Source organism: Mixophyes fleayi, chromosome 7 (genome assembly GCF_038048845.1).
Source record: "Mixophyes fleayi isolate aMixFle1 chromosome 7, aMixFle1.hap1, whole genome shotgun sequence".
Taxonomy (NCBI): domain Eukaryota; kingdom Metazoa; phylum Chordata; class Amphibia; order Anura; family Limnodynastidae; genus Mixophyes; species Mixophyes fleayi.
Window position 1 is genome coordinate 17,762,551 of NC_134408.1, and position 17,785 is coordinate 17,780,335.

At 41.9% G+C, this 17,785-nt stretch overlaps 1 protein-coding gene across 1 annotated transcript in view; it reads right to left on the bottom strand.

Annotated features, from left to right (window-relative positions):
- The window catches only part of PEMT (phosphatidylethanolamine N-methyltransferase), a 104,407-nt gene that overhangs the window by 8,410 nt on the left and 78,212 nt on the right, over positions 1-17,785 (bottom strand). Inside the window, exon 5 of the mRNA XM_075179199.1 lies at positions 9,660-9,771. Coding sequence (XP_075035300.1) covers positions 9,660-9,771 — 112 coding nt within the window. The remainder of the gene's footprint in view (positions 1-9,659; positions 9,772-17,785) is intronic.

Sequence of the window (17,785 nt, forward strand, 5' to 3'; positions counted from 1 at the left end):
ACTCACGCCTACCTTTGTCTAAAGCTTTGATTCCTTTGTGTTACACCTACCAAAGGCACCCTGGGCACACAAGCACAGATAGAGGACACTGGGCCTCTGATTTAAACCACGGTAATGAGACGCACTTCTGCTTTACTGATCTGGCGAGCAGCCGTCATTAGCAGCACCGACGCCAAGCACGGCGAGAACAGGCTACCGCTCTATAGTAACAGATGAAAGCTATTTCTAGCTTTCAACAGCTTCCAGTTTACGCTTCAAACAGATAAAAGATTAGAGGTCATCCCCAAACTATCCTATCTCCAAATCTAAGTATTTCTGTGCCATCCAGATTGCCGGGAAAGCTCTGCATGTTATCGGACAACTTTTCCGTTAAGAACTCCACCTAATGTTAACATTTAGTTGTAGTTCAGTAAATAATATTGTGTAAATTTGCTAGTCGGAAAAAAGTGTTCTGATCTGGTAAGTCCGGCTATGGCTCAAACACTGCTCTCCCCCATGTTGTCACCACTTGCCTGTTTCAAACATTATTGTGAAGTTCATAGGGCAAGGTCCTAGAGATCACTACTAGGCTGGCACTTCGCATCTTAGAGGAGACATTCAACTGCGCGGTGCATGAAAAGAATGTTGCAACACTGATACGTAATACTATGGGGGGAATTCAATTCCCCCTGAAGTACCGCCGCGCTAAAACTATTACAATTATTACGGTAGTTCCAACGCCGGCTTTTTGCTCAGGGAGCTGCGAGCAAGCCGGGTTAATAATACCGTAACAACAGTAATATCTATAACGCGGCGGTACTTCGGGGGGGAACTGAATTCCCCCCTATGAAGGTGATTTAGGCAGCACAGAGTTTCCACTGCATGGTGCAAAAGCAGTTTTGGACCAGTCCTCATCTATACTTCCGTCAAAGTACATAAGTTTGCTGAACAAAATGGCGACATTTGCATGGGCAGATGGGGAGGAGTTAAGCAGAACGAGAGCACTCCTAGAAAACTACGGAGCCATCGCTCAGCCGCATCTAGGTCAGCAGAGCAGTGTGGGAACAAGATTTACTTTTAGAAACCGATATTATAAATGAGGTATGGAACGGATAGGGCGCATTTGTGAAGGGTGTTGCAATACTGCGCTTCTGTTGCGCTTCAGCAGAGAAGCGGGATTCTAGACGCATCCCAGTGTAATAAAATGACTCGCACACAAGCGTCCATGTGAAAAAACAGCCCCAGCGTTCCCTCGCTCTCGTGAACAATTCAAGCCACGCGCCTTTGGAGTTTTCGCCATCTAGGTGTCATCTGAGATCAGAAAGTAAGTCTGCACCTTGATGTATGCTGGCCGGATACAACAATGCAAAAACATGGCGTCTTCTATATGGCAAAACGATTGAATGGTGAGGTTCCGTGCTGGTTCCTGGTGATGGACAGTCCACTGTCTGTGGGCAAAAGGTGCGATGTACAACCTTTGTCTACAAGGTGACATTACAGATATGGCCTTTTACACAGAAATGTGCTGTTTTAGATAAACTGTATAATGACTGACTGGCATCTAATTTCATTCTGTTCATATATATCGCACTTATCCATTATAAATCTGGAGCAGTTTGAACCGATTACCATCTCCCAGAATGCTTTGCACGTAATGAAAATTCCACAGGCTTAAATGGTAATTCAAGTCAAAAATAGTTTCTTAATTAAATTCATTATGCTGGATACTACAACTTACTGAAATAACTCCAGATACTTAAAATAAGACCTTTGCTTGAAGTCATTAGTTAAAACAAGAGAAACACTCAAGGTCGTTTTACAACAGCTGCTCCTCAATGCTCCACCCATTGCAAATATGGGTCCATGACGTCACTACTGCATCGGGTCAAACCCCCTACCCATTTAATACGGCCCCTTTTTAGTTGTATAAACTTTAGAGCTTTTTCTCCTGAAAATACAACTTGGGTTAGCCTTGATATAACCCTAAGAGGGAGGGGGGCACTGGGACGGTCACTTTTGTGTGTTATGATTTTTATTATGTGTCTCAAAACACACCTAGAAAACCTTTTTTCCTTTTAAGAGTTCAACGCTGCGTTTGCCCTTTGTTAATGGCTTCCACCATGGATGACATTTGACAGGTTGTGAATAACAGACTTCCTTAGCAACATCTGTAACCATGGAAACAATCTGTACAGCCTTTAGTTTGTTTTCATAGTCAGAAATGTTGCTAAGGAAGGAAATCATTCAAAAACTTATATGTCAAATGTCAGCAACAGTCTGTTTCTTAGTTGTCAACAGGTGATTTTAGGCAGTAGTCCTAAATCAAGTATCAGGAGTTATTTCAGTAGGTCGTATTACGCATGAGCCAAACTGGCTCTCAGTACACATTGCTCTTTTTCTTATATTTTCAGACCTATCAGTGAAAGTAATTTACTAGGAACTAGGGACATCAGTGAGGCACTTTGAGCCTCATACCTAGGTTTTCTCTGTAGTTCCTAGTGAATCAATACGCTTAATATTGGTTCAGCCTACCAATGGTCCACTACTCCGACATGGAGAAGGCCTACAAAGAAAATCTGAAATGATGAAAAACCGATTGGAAAAGAAACAGACTTCCCTTCAACCCGACGCTGGAAATCTCCGATTGGATCACCATGCCCACAGCAAGTGATTTCGATTGGACAAGTGTTCGGCACTGCAGGGTGACGTCCTTGCAACGTCTGTCAATAGAAATTAAAAAGCGGCAATGTCGGGTTAGGTGTTTAAACACTTAACCTTAGGGGTCCCCACATTGCCGCTTTAAATTTCTATTGACAGACGTCGCGATGACGTCAGTCTGCAGTGCCGAACACTTGTCCAATCGAAATCACTTGCTGTGGGTATGGTGATCCAATCGGAGATCTCCAGCGTCGGGTTGAAGGTAAATCTATTTATTCTCAAATCGGTTTTTCATAATTTCGGATTTTCTTTGTAGGGCTTCTCCATGTCGGAGTAGTGGTCATGGCAAAAACGATTACCACCGGTTTAGGCTGCAGTACTCTTGAATTTCCAAAGTTGTTTTTTTCCATCATCAGAGAATTTGTTTTCTCAAATCTGTCTTTGTTTGCTGAGAGCAAAGATGGAAAGCAGCGAAGCTGGCAGAAGCCCTCATTTCCAGTTACACTGCCAAGGAGAATAAAGCCCTTGACCCATTTCTTATTAAATGTTTCAATTTTCTCTGAATGAAGAGGAGAGGAATGTGACACAGATTCAAGCCCTCCTTACAAATGATATGGGTCAAGTTGGGTCTTTTCTGCTCTCCATTCTAAATTGTATTTTTCTCAACTGAATGGCGAATGACTGAATGACTTCTCAGAAACAATGTTCTTGTGTAAAGACTGAAAATCGAAAAAAAACGTAGATGGCAATTTCCAGGCTGCACCTATCCATACGATCTGGATGTCCATTCTTTGGGCCTGTCCTTAGTAGGTCAGAGACGAGTACAGAATCTCAGGTGCAGAACTGAAAAGAGGGGCGGTCAGAGACCTCAGACTCAGTGCAGCTGGAGGCTACACACAGCTTAGTAGGTTACACTATGTGGAAGAATCGTTTCTGTACCAAACGTACCATGGATGTGGTGGAGTTACTGTGGATGATTGGAAGGGAGAAGACATGCGGTGCAGGGCATGTGAATGTTACCATGTCCAACATCCCTAACAGTATAATAGCAGTCTTAGGGGTCCAAGGCATGTGCAGCTCCACTGTATTCAGATTTATGATGTTATTTCTATAACATGACATGTGGCCAACAAGTAAAAGAGATAAAGAGGGGCCCAGAACTACTGGTGTATATCTGTCCTGTTCCCCCGGCCCCTGTTCTGCATTGTACCGTCTCACACGCACTCACTGTGGCTGTGGGGGGTCACATGTGCAGCTACAGGGAGAGACATGGGAGAATGTGCTGCAAATCGGGGGGGGGGAGGGTAGAATGTGCTGCAACACGGGGGGTGAGGAGAGAACGTGCTGCTACGGAGGGGAGAATGAGCAGCTCCAATGGGGGGGGAACGGGGGGGAAGAGGGCAGAACGTGCTGCATTGGAAGGGTGCTGGAGAGGGGAGAATGTGCTGCTACACGGGGGGGGGGGGGAAATGTGCTGATACACAGGGGGGGGGGGGGGGAGAATGTGCTGCTACACGACTTGGGGGGGGGGGGGGAGATCATGCTGCATGGGAAGAGGGGAGGAGGGGGGGGGGGTGGGGGTCGTGCTGCTACAGGGGGAGGGGATAGAAAATGTATAAAATTGCTGCTTATAGAAAAAAAATCAGGTAAAGGGGTGCAAAGGACGCAGTTTAAGGGGCATCCCTCGCTGTGTGGATGGCAGCATGGCCGCTTCCACTCTGCTAGACCCATCGGTCTTCGTATCATGTCCTATACTTTTAATGGAAGCTATATTTTCACCTGCGTAGTAGCACATTTCTAGGTCCGCTCTGCGCTATGTAATAACAAAACTTCACACACTCACATCTCACGATTAGAATAGGCCATAAAAGGGGGCAATGTGTAATTTAACTTTTGAATGGGTAAAGAGCATCAGTTGGTAGTCATTTTCACGACTCCGAAAACACTGACAACAAACATAACTAAGACACCGGTAGCCGCCACTTGAGTTACACGTCAATTAACAAAGCGACGTAGACAAATCTGAATTTGAAGCGGCAATGTCTGGATCCCGCAAATACACACTTTTTTGTCAGTATGTTCGTTGTCGCTGTTTTCACAAGCATGAAATCGTACCCAACTCATCAGACACACATTAGAATAATAAGTACATTATACCCTCTTTTATCGCTGAAAACTAAAAACTTCAACTAGATATAAAGGAAGGAGGGAATGTGCCGTCAAAGTATTCACTGCATCTTCTTAAATCTTCAGTACAAACGACATCTTACTGACGCTTTAGAAAACAAAAGTGTCTGGTTATTAGTACTGGAAAAATCTTAACATCTCCGATATTTTCCTACAGATGCGCCTTAAAGAAAGCTGGCATACAATGTGTGTCATTATATGCACCATAATTACAAGACTGCTCGTTAACATGGAAGCTGTATGCGTTGGAGTGTTTACCAAGGCAGCAGCAGAATAGGTGGAGGTAGATGGAGATCGGCAGCATTGAGATAAATGTAACCTTGGCTGACTTGAGTTTAATGAGGAAGTCAAGGTCATATAAGGTTGAAGGTGAGGACAACCTGATCATCTGATTTCATATTTACAAGACAGAATATTGCAAAAACCTCCAGTGCTACGTTTATGTTAAAATAATGTTCCCTATTTTTTTTACTACACTTAAATAACCACCCTATTTTTATGTACTCGTGCAAGTAAGTAGACATTCATTTGCCAAGTATTAAGCTTACTATAATGGAACACTGTGGATGCCAACATTCTATACAGGAAAATAGGAGGTGTTGCCCACAGCAACCAATCAGATTCTAGCTAGCAATTGTCTAGTACATTTTAGAAAATGATAACTAGCATCTGATTGGTTGCTTTGGACAACTCCTCTTTTCCTTTAAAAAGTTTGATTAATCTAGCCATGATAACTTTGTTTTTTGTTCTGGCTTAAAATCATGACATTTTTGGGTGGTGGGTTTTTCAATTCACCGCAATAGTTTTTGTTTTTTTAAGACCGCGTTAAGTCATTTTAACGCTGGTTTTTTTATCATTTCGAGTGGGTTAACTTTACCCGCGTTTCAATTCCATTTTTAACGCTCCGGTTTTTTTTTTCCATCAAGCGGTCCTCTCGCGTTCCAGTTGCTCTATTGAAAGTATAGGGTGTGAGAGAGGCAGCCGCGTTAAAAGCTATTCAATTGTTTTTTACCGCGGCATGTTAAACAGGTCAATATGCTGTTTTATCTCGCACCTCTTTGGGGTGTGATAAAAACAAAAAACCTCTGAAAACTATTTGAAATCATGTAATAATGAGAAAAAAAAAAGATAAACTAGGTTTATCACTAATGCCTAACATGTAAAAGTTGATTTTCTTGTGAAAAAAATAATGAAATAAAAAAAAACAAAACATAAAAAATAAAATAAAAATAAAAATCACTAATTAAATATATTTATGTATGTTTTTGGTACAAACATGTTTGCACTAATGTGTTTTGACATGGTATAGATGATTCTATAGTAAAAAATAGTTAAATAAAAAAATATGCTAAAGAAAGTACTGTAATGTAGATATTAACAATGTGTAATGCAATAAAATGTATGAAAAAGTATGCCAGTCCTTTTTTTTTGCGTTATACATGACCGCGTTAAAACTCCCTTTCACTCCAGTAAAAACTCGCAAACACAATGATTAACGTGCGGGGGCAACGTTTCCTCTTTTTCAATTGAATTGCACGAGTTTTCACGCTGCGTTAACTAAAAACGGTCGCTATAGCAGTTAAAAACCTGCAAACTTTTTTTAAATGTTACTTGCCATATGTAGACAGCCACAATAGAGTGCAGACTACAGACAGACATACGTGCAGAATATAAAGTTCCATCAGAACCCAGGACTTTAATAGGCCGCATCTGTGTTGGCAGTCCCTCTCTGTACATGGACTACGTTCATCCGCCCCTTACCTTCCCCGTTCCACCCTTTAAGTCCTAAGTGTCATTCGTGTTCAGATTGGATTACATGCAATTGCGTTCACTGGCCTCAGTCCCGTTTCGGAGCACCCACGTAGCAAAATCATGAAAGGTACGGCACACAAAGGGACGTACATCCAAACTTGAATCTGGTCCAAAATCTTACTAGTGACAAAATGCTATCATGGATTATATCTGGCTAAAACTGCCAGCAGAAATAATTATTTTACACCTCTCGGCGTGACTGATCACGGCAATAAAGCTGGAAAGACGAAGTCTTGTATAGAAGGCTGCATGTAAACATGGAAGGTATAGACAGCATGTTCACCATCACACGCACGGCGGCAGCAGAAGGATGACTGAAGAGGGGTTAGACTGATACTGACAGCTATGAACAAGATATAACCTGGGCTGACTTCAGTTTAAATGAGGATGTCAGGGTCATATAAGATCGAAGGAGAGGACGACCCGATCATTTGATTACATATTTACAAGAGAGGATCTTGTAAAACCTCCAGTGTAACGTAGCTGCTGCGTTCACGTTAAAATACTGATCCCTATTTTTTTTTACTATACTTAAATAACCACCCTATTTTTATGTACTCGTGCAAGTAAGTAGACATTTATTTGCCAAGTATTAAGCTTACTATAATGGAATATTGTGGATGCCAACATTCTATACAGGAAAAGAGGAGGTGTTGCCCACGGCAACCAACCAGATTCTAGCTAACCTCAAGTGCAACGTTGCTGCCGTGGTTATGTTACATAGTCAGGGTCAGATTATCTTGTGCTTGATCATAATCAGGTTGTACCCAGCATAAAATCTATAGGGGTCATTTATCAGCCATGAAGCTTGTTAATGCAGCGCACAAATGTGTCTCCTTTGTCCCTATTTTTATGTTCTCGTGCCAGTAATTAGACACTGGGGGTAGATTTATCAAACCTTCTAAATAAGATTCCAGCTATCATTTATCTAACATGGGCGGCCGTCTAACTTTCATAAGGGCCAAACATTACCCTTAATCTCAATAAGAAGTTAAAACAATACATTTAATCAAAGAAAAGTATTTTGTAATACCAGATCAACAGACGTTTTAAACAAGTGTTACAAGCTGTAACAAACAAATCTGACAATAAAGCCAGACGGAGCTGGGGGCCCCAGGCTCCGAGGGCCACCTGCTGCCCATCACTGTTCTAGAAAATAATAGACAGAATCTGATTGGTTGCTATGGGCAAGACCTTTTACTTTTTGGAAGGTTTGATAAATCTACCCCTGGGGCTTTCATAGGTCACATACATAAACTTCCTTTAATGGAGTGTAACTACATATGTGGATTCCAGGTTTGATGCACATTCAGACATCATTTTTGTTTGTGTCTAAAACCGTCCCCTTTTTGGTGGTGGCTTTCCCCCCACCCACTTGTGCGTCCTAAAAACATTGCACTGTCCTGTGATGTTAAGCGCACCTTCATATACAATCACTACCTCTTCCAGCTCACTTCAATGTCGCTTAAAACAAAATCTCTTTTTTCCAGGCTTGGTATATGTGTAGACGCAGTGCTAAGTCCATAAGCAGCAATACTGACACCTTTGCACATTAGGATAAAACATTCTATCACGGCCGGCGTTTTAGTGTCCATCAGCTGGTCCCATATAATTGCGCAAAATGTCCCAATGCAAATTTAAGGTAATGTATCTATCCGAGACAAAGGAATGGAGTGGTCCTACACCCTGAATACTATATGGACAATACAAACCCATCACATATTCTCCTTATAGCTGTGAAACGGGGGCTGAGGGACAGAGCGCTCCTCAATATGGGGGGGAGGGGCAACAAAAAACTGATTATAACAAGTGAACAGTTTTGGATGCGGCCTTCTCAATTAACTTCCATAGCCCTTCCATAACCGCAAGAGCTAGTTAACCACTACATATCAAACGCATTCAATGTGACACCAGCGGGTAATGGGAATTACTTTTCCATAAAATAACATTTCTGGTAAACCGGTCCAACCACTTACACAGAACAGACTTGATCCACTGTCGTTACTGCTTGGATAGATTCTAAATTTCATTATAGTTCCTTCTTATACGGCAGCTGTAAGCATGGCTTGATGTAACTAATACATATCCTATCAGGTCCCTGATTTATTTATGCCAACGAGAACAAATTTACATGCCTGCTGATTGCCCTAATTGACTATTTGTGCCTAGTCCCCGAGGGCCGAGTTTGCTATGGAGGCATTAATTCATTACACAACAGCCTGTCCGCCAGCATTCTTTCTATGTTATCAAGTCCTTGATACTGTAACTGGATGTAGATATACATTAAATCAGTTTATAATCAGCTGAGAACAATAATTAGACAATGTACTTTGTGCAATTAGCGGCCTTACACACCAGCTGTGCTTAAAACTTGGAACATTACATTCAGTGCCAGGGGAGAGGTAACAGGTTGTAGGACTTTCACGCAGAGATTGTTCCGAGATAACAGAGATCAATACCAATTAGTGCTCACTACGGGCAGAAACCGTCCTGTCTATGCTCTTCCTGCACGCCAGGGGTGTGATTAAAAAAAAAATATAACCAATGATACAATGCCTTTCACATTATTTAAAACAAATCTGTGTTTTTATGTGCATGTTCCAGGAGACTGAATGGAAAAACATTGACCCCCCCCCCCCTCAACTTATGAAATGCGCTGGTGCGCACAGAAAAATGCGTTGAGTTTGTAATGATACACCCAGAAGGCAGCGCTTTCAGGAAGACACCTCATTAAACTAGAAGTGCGCCTAGGCTTGTGAAGCGGTGCACTGTGGAAAATGGAAAATTCAAAACACATATAATTTATAGCACAGGAGGAGAACACATCGTGGCTAAGAACAGTGTAGTGAAAAAAATGTAAAAAAATCAAGCAAGGCGCGTTTTGTAAAAAACTGTGCACTGGTTTTAATCGTGTTTGCGTTTTCTTCCCCAGGTTTGCAATTCTTGGAGCTTCATGCCCCACAAACTGTTGCCTTGGTTGAACAGCTCTCTACTGCTTATAATTATTATTATATTGTACTCACATTAGGGCCAGTCCCAGGTAATTCAAAGTACTTCCCCAGTACATTGGATTTTCCATTATATTAAACGGGAAGCCAGTCACCTTCTCTTCCATCAGGATTCCAAAGTAATCTCCTGGAATCAGAAGAAAAAATTACGTCTGTGAGACAGATTCTTAATCCATGGGAAGGATGGAATGGTCTGTGAGGAAGGCGGCCATTTTGTTTGGCCCTCATAGCTGGGCATAGTTTTTCTTCAACAAATTGTATAAAGCATTGGCTGTAATAAACAGGTACAGTATACACCTTGTATGTTGAGGCAGGTCTACCGAAACATGGTCACAGTCCATCACATGTACACTAATCATGTGACGCACAAGGGGATATTTATGAAAACTGGTGGACTAAAACGTTAAATAACCCATAGCAACCAATCAGATTTTGCCATTTGTCTAGTACAGATTATATCAGTGGTGTGCAACAATTTTTTTGTTTGCCCCCCGAGTTTCATTGTGCCCTTTTTTTTGGTCCCCCAAGTGTACATTTTATTAGGACCCCAATACAACTGGTTCACCATATAATATATGGCATTTCTGACAATTAGGTTGCCTGTCTTTGCTTTAAAGAGTAGAACTACTAAATATTTTACTGGTTGCTATGGGTGACAGAACACTCAGAAATGTCCCAAAATAGACCCTGCAATTATCAGGGGTGCAGAGACAGGATCTAGAAATACAAAAAAATGTAAAGACCAGGAATAGAAACTTATTTGCCACAGTTTTACACATTCCTTAGAGTTATGAGTTTGATTCCCGACCATGGCCTTATCTGTGTGGAGTTTGTATGTTCTCCCTGTGTTTGCGTGGGTTTCCTCTGGGTGCTCCGGTTTCCTCCCACACTCCAAAAACATACTGGTAGGTTAATTGGCTGCTATAAAAAAATTGACCCTAGTCTCTCCCTCTCTGTGTGAGTGAGTGTGTGTGTGTATATTAGGGGATTTAGACTGTAAGCTCCAATGGGGCAGGGACTGATGTGAGTGAGTTCTCTGTACAGCGCTGCGGAATTAGTGGCGCTATATAAATAAATGATGATCATGATTATTATTAACTAAGCATTATGCAAGTCTTAAAAAAATAAGAAAATATACATATCTACCATATATATATATTACATTTTGTTTTCTTTGTCGTTATCGTGACCCAACATCTATGTACTGAAACTAGACTTTAGCCGGTCAGTTGTTAAGTGTACTGAGTAACGACCAATATCATTATGAGACTGGCTGCTGGCATTTGTGGTTCCCCAACACCCGTGGAGCCTCTGCGGTGCATCTACGATAAAACAGGGGGGTGGCAATGTAATGATACAGGGAACTTTGCTCTATAAGATGGTATAGGAGGCAGAACTAAAAGTTATATTAGTTTCATAGTGACAAGCACCAGCGGCATCAGACATTATTAACCAATAGCCTGTCCAAAATGTATTACTCTAAAAATACATGTATAGAAAAAGAAGCTATGTTCGTATGACCGGCTTGAAAAGGTCTTTTTTTTTAAGCATATCAAGGGAACAACAGCAACAAAAAAATTAAAACGACAGCTTACGTAAATCGTCAAACAAGCGCAGGATATATATATTTTTTTTATTATATAAAATGTCACAGGGCTAAATTTACACATTATTGCATTCAAATGGTAATGAGGACTCCGGCGGACCTCTTCTCTAATGAAGTAGCCAATTTCCTGCCACGCGGTGATACGCGTTAGTAACTAGATAGATGGAACAATCTCCAGAACGTCATGGTTATTTTATTTGTTAAATGTGTAATGTATACTAATGTGCCATCTACTCCGAAGCGCCATACTGACTGTTCTATCAAGTTAAACGTTCTGCAGTAATAAGCCGGATTAAAAGCAGCAAACTCCCTCATTAAATTGCCCAGGTAACCGAGTCGTTTGAGTAATGTTGTTGTGCTAGAAGTTACTTGTGCTCCTGTTTCTCGGTACAGATAAATTACAGCAGAGTGTTGAAATCTCACACTTTACACTTTAACTCTTGAACCAGTAAGTTGTCCAAACTCTTCAAAACTATGAATGCATTGTGCATAATATAGAAGTGGTTTATAAAGCTTCAATAACCGAACGTTTTTAATTTACTGCATTACTGTTGTTGCAAAAAGAGAAGTTTGTCACAGACGGTTAAGGGAGAGACCATTAATTCCTCTGACAGTCTGCGGGCTCACGTTGCAGACAGGGTTAAGTCGCCACACACAGAGCACAGGTGGAGCATGTGGGTGTAATTAATTAATGGTTCCGCTAGTTAGTGCTGGGGAGGAAGCAGAAATAGCTGGATCCGTGTTGTAGGCGAGGCGACCGACGCCAGCCAGTGGCCGGCGACTAGCGAGGGGACAGAGTGTCTAGCTGGAAGAAAGGTGTGCCGATTTAAATCAACTTGACTTTAAACATGATTTCAATTGTATGATTATTTAAAAAAATCATTGATTTAAATCACCATTAAAAAAAAATCCAATGTTTTAACAAGAGACTGCCTATGCTTCTCCTAAAGAATGATTTGAGTATTTATGGTGTGTTACGGTGCCTTACAGTTTACTGGTCACCTGCACAGAGCGGAGGGAGACATTTATGTGTTGATTCATATTCATGAGAATGCAGCCTAACCATTCATTAGATCCATCACTGAGGCACTTAGTCTATCAATACATTACATACTGGTGACATCACTATGTGCCTTATATACCTCAGTGATTCCACTAGTTCCAAATGAACTGATAGGCTGAAACCTTACTGACAAAATGGCTGCCTTCAGCGTGTGTAGGCAGCGGACACACTTCTGTCCTGCTGTTATTTCCAATGTAATGGTGAGAGTGGATTGGGCCTGTGTGTTAAGTGCGTACTGACAGGAAAGTCTGTCAAATAAAGTGAGCAAAATGGTTATTTTTGTTTATTTTTTTTGGCAAAACATGACTACAGAGACAAAAATATCTTGCATTTTCTGGCAGAGGAAACGTCCCAACATTACAGTAAGACGTTCACTTCAGTGCGGATCACACAAGCGAATGATTTTATCTTACACGTGTACAGTGATGTCGAGCCAACATCTGTCTACACTTCATGCACAGCTTCCGTTTTCCACATCTGCGCTATTTAAACTGTATTTCAGGAGAAAAATAATCATATCAATATTCTCGCTCGCAATTTGCCGTTTCCTATATTTGCAGAAATGCCCTTGAGTGAAAGGTTACCACCAGTCTCTTCACTAAATGTTTAAAAACCAAAGCAAAAATCTTAAATTAGAAATAATGTGATCAGCTTTTTCCAGGTACAAATGAATGTGGGCCCATTACCTATACATAGTGGAAGCAGCCATTTTGTGAGCTGAGCCATATTCAGCTTTACCTTGCGGCTCCTGCCTTAATGCTGTCCCCTAGTTCATTGTGCGCTGACAGGATGCATTCTGAAGAATAACCAACAAAATGGCCACCACTGCCCATATATAGGTGACAACTACACTTTAAACAATTTTATTACTCTTACAAATCAGAAACACTCCACTTCTTTCACTTATTTTACAAACATAGTTCCTATATACCTCTAAAGCCAGTGTAAGTCCATATCATCATCATCCTCCGTTATTTATATAGCGTCACTAATTCCGCAGCGCTGTACAGAGAACTCATTCACATCAGTCCCTGCCCTATTGGGGCTTACAGTCTAAATTCCCTAACATAGACACACACACACACACAGAGACACAGAGACAGAGATTAGGGTCAATTTTGATAGCAGCCAATTAACCTACCAGAATGTTTTTGGAGTGTGGGAGGAAACTGGAGCACCTGGAGGAAACCCACGGAGAACATACAAACTTCACACAGATAAGGTCATAGTTGGGAATTGAACTCATGACCCCAGTGCTGTGAGGCAGAAGTGCTAACCACTAAGCCACTGTGCTGCCCTTGATCTGAGACTGCCTGCTGGAGATACCAGACGAATAAACCAGAGCACGGCGGTAGGCAGCGAATACGAAGCGACAAATAAACTGAAGTTAACGCACAAACATGACCTCCAGAACAGACGCTCTCTCAAAAACACGACATGGTTTAAGTAAAGGGAGGAAGATAAACTCCCTGAAAGAAACGACAACACACAGATATAGTCGATTTAAACGCAATGCCAAAGTTTGCTATCAATTGGCAGCATAAAAACTCCCAATTTTTATTTTAAGCAGGTATAGAACAAAATGAAGCGGTCACTGGTTTATAAACGCAGTAGAAATGTCCGCTCAGTCAGATCTGCTTGGTGACAATACACAGGAGCTGAACTGACCGGAGAACGGACACAGGACATGTTGTATCACTATTGTGTACTGATAGCGCTGTTGTCATAGTTTTCAGTGAAGTGGTGAACGCAGCTCAGTCCAAATGAATCACAGACCTAGGAAAAGCACCTGAGTGTACCCTCGACAAATGAACGTTATCACCTCCTTATTTATATTCAATGCTCAAAATGTTTGTTTTGCTCACCAAACTTTTTCTTTTGAAACAAATTTTTATTTTTTACAGGCTTTCATTTAAAATTTTTACTTTACAATCAGTAAAACTTGTATACAATTGAAAAAAACCAATGGGCGCAGACACACACACGCACTGCTCGAGGGTTCTAGAGTCCATGATATATTAGAACGCTGATTCCAGAATTCTACGGGTCACAGACCGTGGACTTTTTTGGGGAGCAACCTCTAGGCATATAGATCATTCTATACAACAGAGGCGCACAACCTGGGATCTCGGGATGTGCTTTCGCATCCACCAATTCGCAGATAATAAATGTATTTTACACACCTATTTTGGGGTCCATGAAAAATGGCTGGCTTAGGCTATGAGACCAGAGTAATAGCACAGCAATACTTAATATTCTATAGCAGTGGCCTTTTTGTAAGGAGTTCACAATGAGATACATACATTTTCAAAACAACTTTATTGAATTTTTTATATCCTCACCTGAAAAACCCTCCCCCCCCCTACAAAAAGCCCCCACTATCCCCTCTAATTCCTAGAAAAGAGCATGGCGTCACTAGGCACTGCCATAAAACTCAGCACATAAAGGCTTCACTATTAACCTGCCACTGTTCCATTTACTCAAACAGCTCTTGCTTTTGCATTTCAAAGGGAGATGCGCATTATTGCAGAGCAATGCTGAGTGTGACACAGGCCTGTGATATCAACCAGTATTTGATTCTTAAGTGTAATTTTCTCATCTCCCTGAGGAATCCTCTCTCTCTCTCTCTCTCTTCCTGGTGATTGCAGCGTACAGAACATGGGTCATAGAACTGTTTTCCAGGCTTTACTGGGGAATGGGGAACGCAAACACTTATTGTAAAAAGGTTACAATTATCCTTTTCCCAGAATCCTCGCTGGCATCGTATTCCACGTTAAATTATTCTTTTCAGCAACACAACAATACTGTGAATAGCTCTACACAGAATTGCTGGTTCTAATGGCTTGCAAAATAAGGTTGTAATCTATATGTTAATATATAGAAAGGCTGCAGAAGCTACATGAGTCATGGTTAACAAGGGCTTATTAATACGTTACAAGACACATTAGTCACGCCGCTGTTGATAAAGTGGGTGAAGCTGGTTCTCGGCCAGTTCTGTGTCTCTCCGCTGACCTTGGACATGTGTTTTTTTAAACACACTACTTAACAACTTTGGATGGACTATTCAGCCATTATAATAATAATATATAACATTTGGTGATGTGAGGTCATTACGATGCAGCATAGACCCTCGCATTAGCATACAGTTATATCCGCAGAGAGACATTTTTATATGTCCTCTTCAGGCGAAAAGTATATCTTCTGAATTACTGTAATGAAGGGAGGTCCAAGGGATAAGTGCGGGGGGAACGACTGCATGATTTGCGTCATTATGGCCCACCCACGGCTGCCCAACAATGCAATCCGCGTCATCACGCAGTGGTGCACATGGCCGTAAGGACGTGCTTTGCAAAAAGCAAGATTCAGGAGTGAAAACTAATATTAATTAAGTGTGTTATGTCTGTCTCAGTACAACGAGCGCCGTAAAAGCAAAGTGCACCAAAAACTGTATTTAACCAGAGACTTTTCCTCAGATCCGCTTGTAGTTGAATACTGACATGCGCATGCCCCAATTAAGCAATTTTAAAAAAAACAAAACAAAGATAAGACGTTCGTTTTGCCTGCCTTAATGAATCAGACCCAGAATGTCAAAAGATATCAAGTTTTGCCATGGCTGGGACCAATCACATAAGCTTTAGAAGGTTACAAGCAATATCCAAAACGGAAATCACAGTGTTCGACAAAGTTAGAAGTTACATAATGTAAAGGCCATTGCCACTCTTGCTTGAATCTCTTGACGTAATCCTGCCCACATGACCCGGGACCCCTTCCACTGCGTACTTGCGGTCCCTGGTGGAATTACCCGGAGGAATGAATTCCAGAGCAGGGGACCCGGCGGACTCATTTCATGCTATGGATGACGCAGCAAGAGGCTCTGATGTGGTCTGCTCATTAAATCGGGCCCTTTGGCTCATTTCGTCAGGAACTCGCAAGCATGGGAGGGGAAGGACACCTTAATGATGGGATCTTACAGCTTAGAGGGACCACAGGGATAGAAAACACATTTTTCATACATGTTAGCCAATGGTGGCACTAACTGCATGTTGTTGGTCTCCAATTAGCAGATAAGAAACTTTACAAAGTCATCAGAGGGGGGTGATGAACAGATCTCACCGCTGGTTTTATAGTCTGTCCAGCAATAAAGACAACTACTGTTTATCCCACTAATTACAGTAGAAGACACATGAACATGACAGAGAGGTTTTCTTCTGTACTGTGGGGTAATTCCTCAAATGAGCAGTAACAATAAAATGTTTGGAGGAGAGGGGGGCGCTCTGTGGAAGAGATTAAGGCATAAAACAGACTGCAATAATTAACACTCAGGTGGGCAGCGCGGTGGCTCAGTGGTTAGCACTTCTGCCTCACAGCACTGGGGTCATGAGTTCAATTCCCGACCATGGCCTTATCTGTGTGGAGTTTGTATGTTCTCCCCGTGTGTGCGTGGGTTTCCTCCGGGTGCTCCGGTTTCCTCCCACACTCCAAAAACATATTAGTAGGTTAACTGGCTGCTATCAAATTGACCTTATTCTCTGTCTCTGTCTGTGTGTGTATGTTAGGGAATTTAGACTGTAAGCTCCAATACTGATGTGAATGAGTTCTCTGTACAGCACTGTGGAATTAGTGGCGCTATATAAATAAATGATGATGATGATGATGAATATGAATTAATTTCACCACAAAAACCAACTATATACACAGATCAGTCACAACATTAAAATCACCCGGCTAATATTGTGTAAATCCCCCTTGTGCTGCCAAAACAGCTCTGGCCCGTCGAGGCGTGGACCCCACAAAACATCTGAAGGTATCCTGTGGTATCTGGCATGAAGATGCTGGCAGCAGGTCCTGTAAGTCCTGTAAGTTGTGAGGCCTCCATGGCTCTGACTAGTTTTTCCACCACATCCAACAGATGTTTGATTGGATTGAGATCTGGGTAATTTAGAAGCTTAGTCAACACCTTGATCTCTTTGTCATGTTCCTCAGCATGGGCACTCTGACCTGTCTGCGCCTACGCAGCCCCCTACGCAGCAAGCTGCGATGCTCTGTGTGTTGTGACACCTATCATACCCAACATTAAAACTTCTTCAGCAATTCTTGCTACAGTGGTTCTTCTGTGGGATTGGACCAGACGGGCTAGGCCTTCGCTGCCCACGTGCATCAATGAGCCTTGGGCACCCATGACCCTGTCGCCGGTTCACCAGTTGTCCTACCTTGGACCACTTTTGGTAGGTACTAACCACTGCACACCGGGAACACCCCACAAGACCTGCCGTTTTGGAGATGCTCTGACCCAGTTGTCTAACCATCACAATTTGGCCCTTGTCAGATTAGCTCAGATCCTTACACTTGCCCATTTTTCCTGCCACCAACACATTAAATGTCTGACAGGTGCTACTGTAAAGAGATAATCAAAGATATCATATATGCGCGCGCACGCACACACAATGAAATAGTCTCTTTAAAGTACAATTT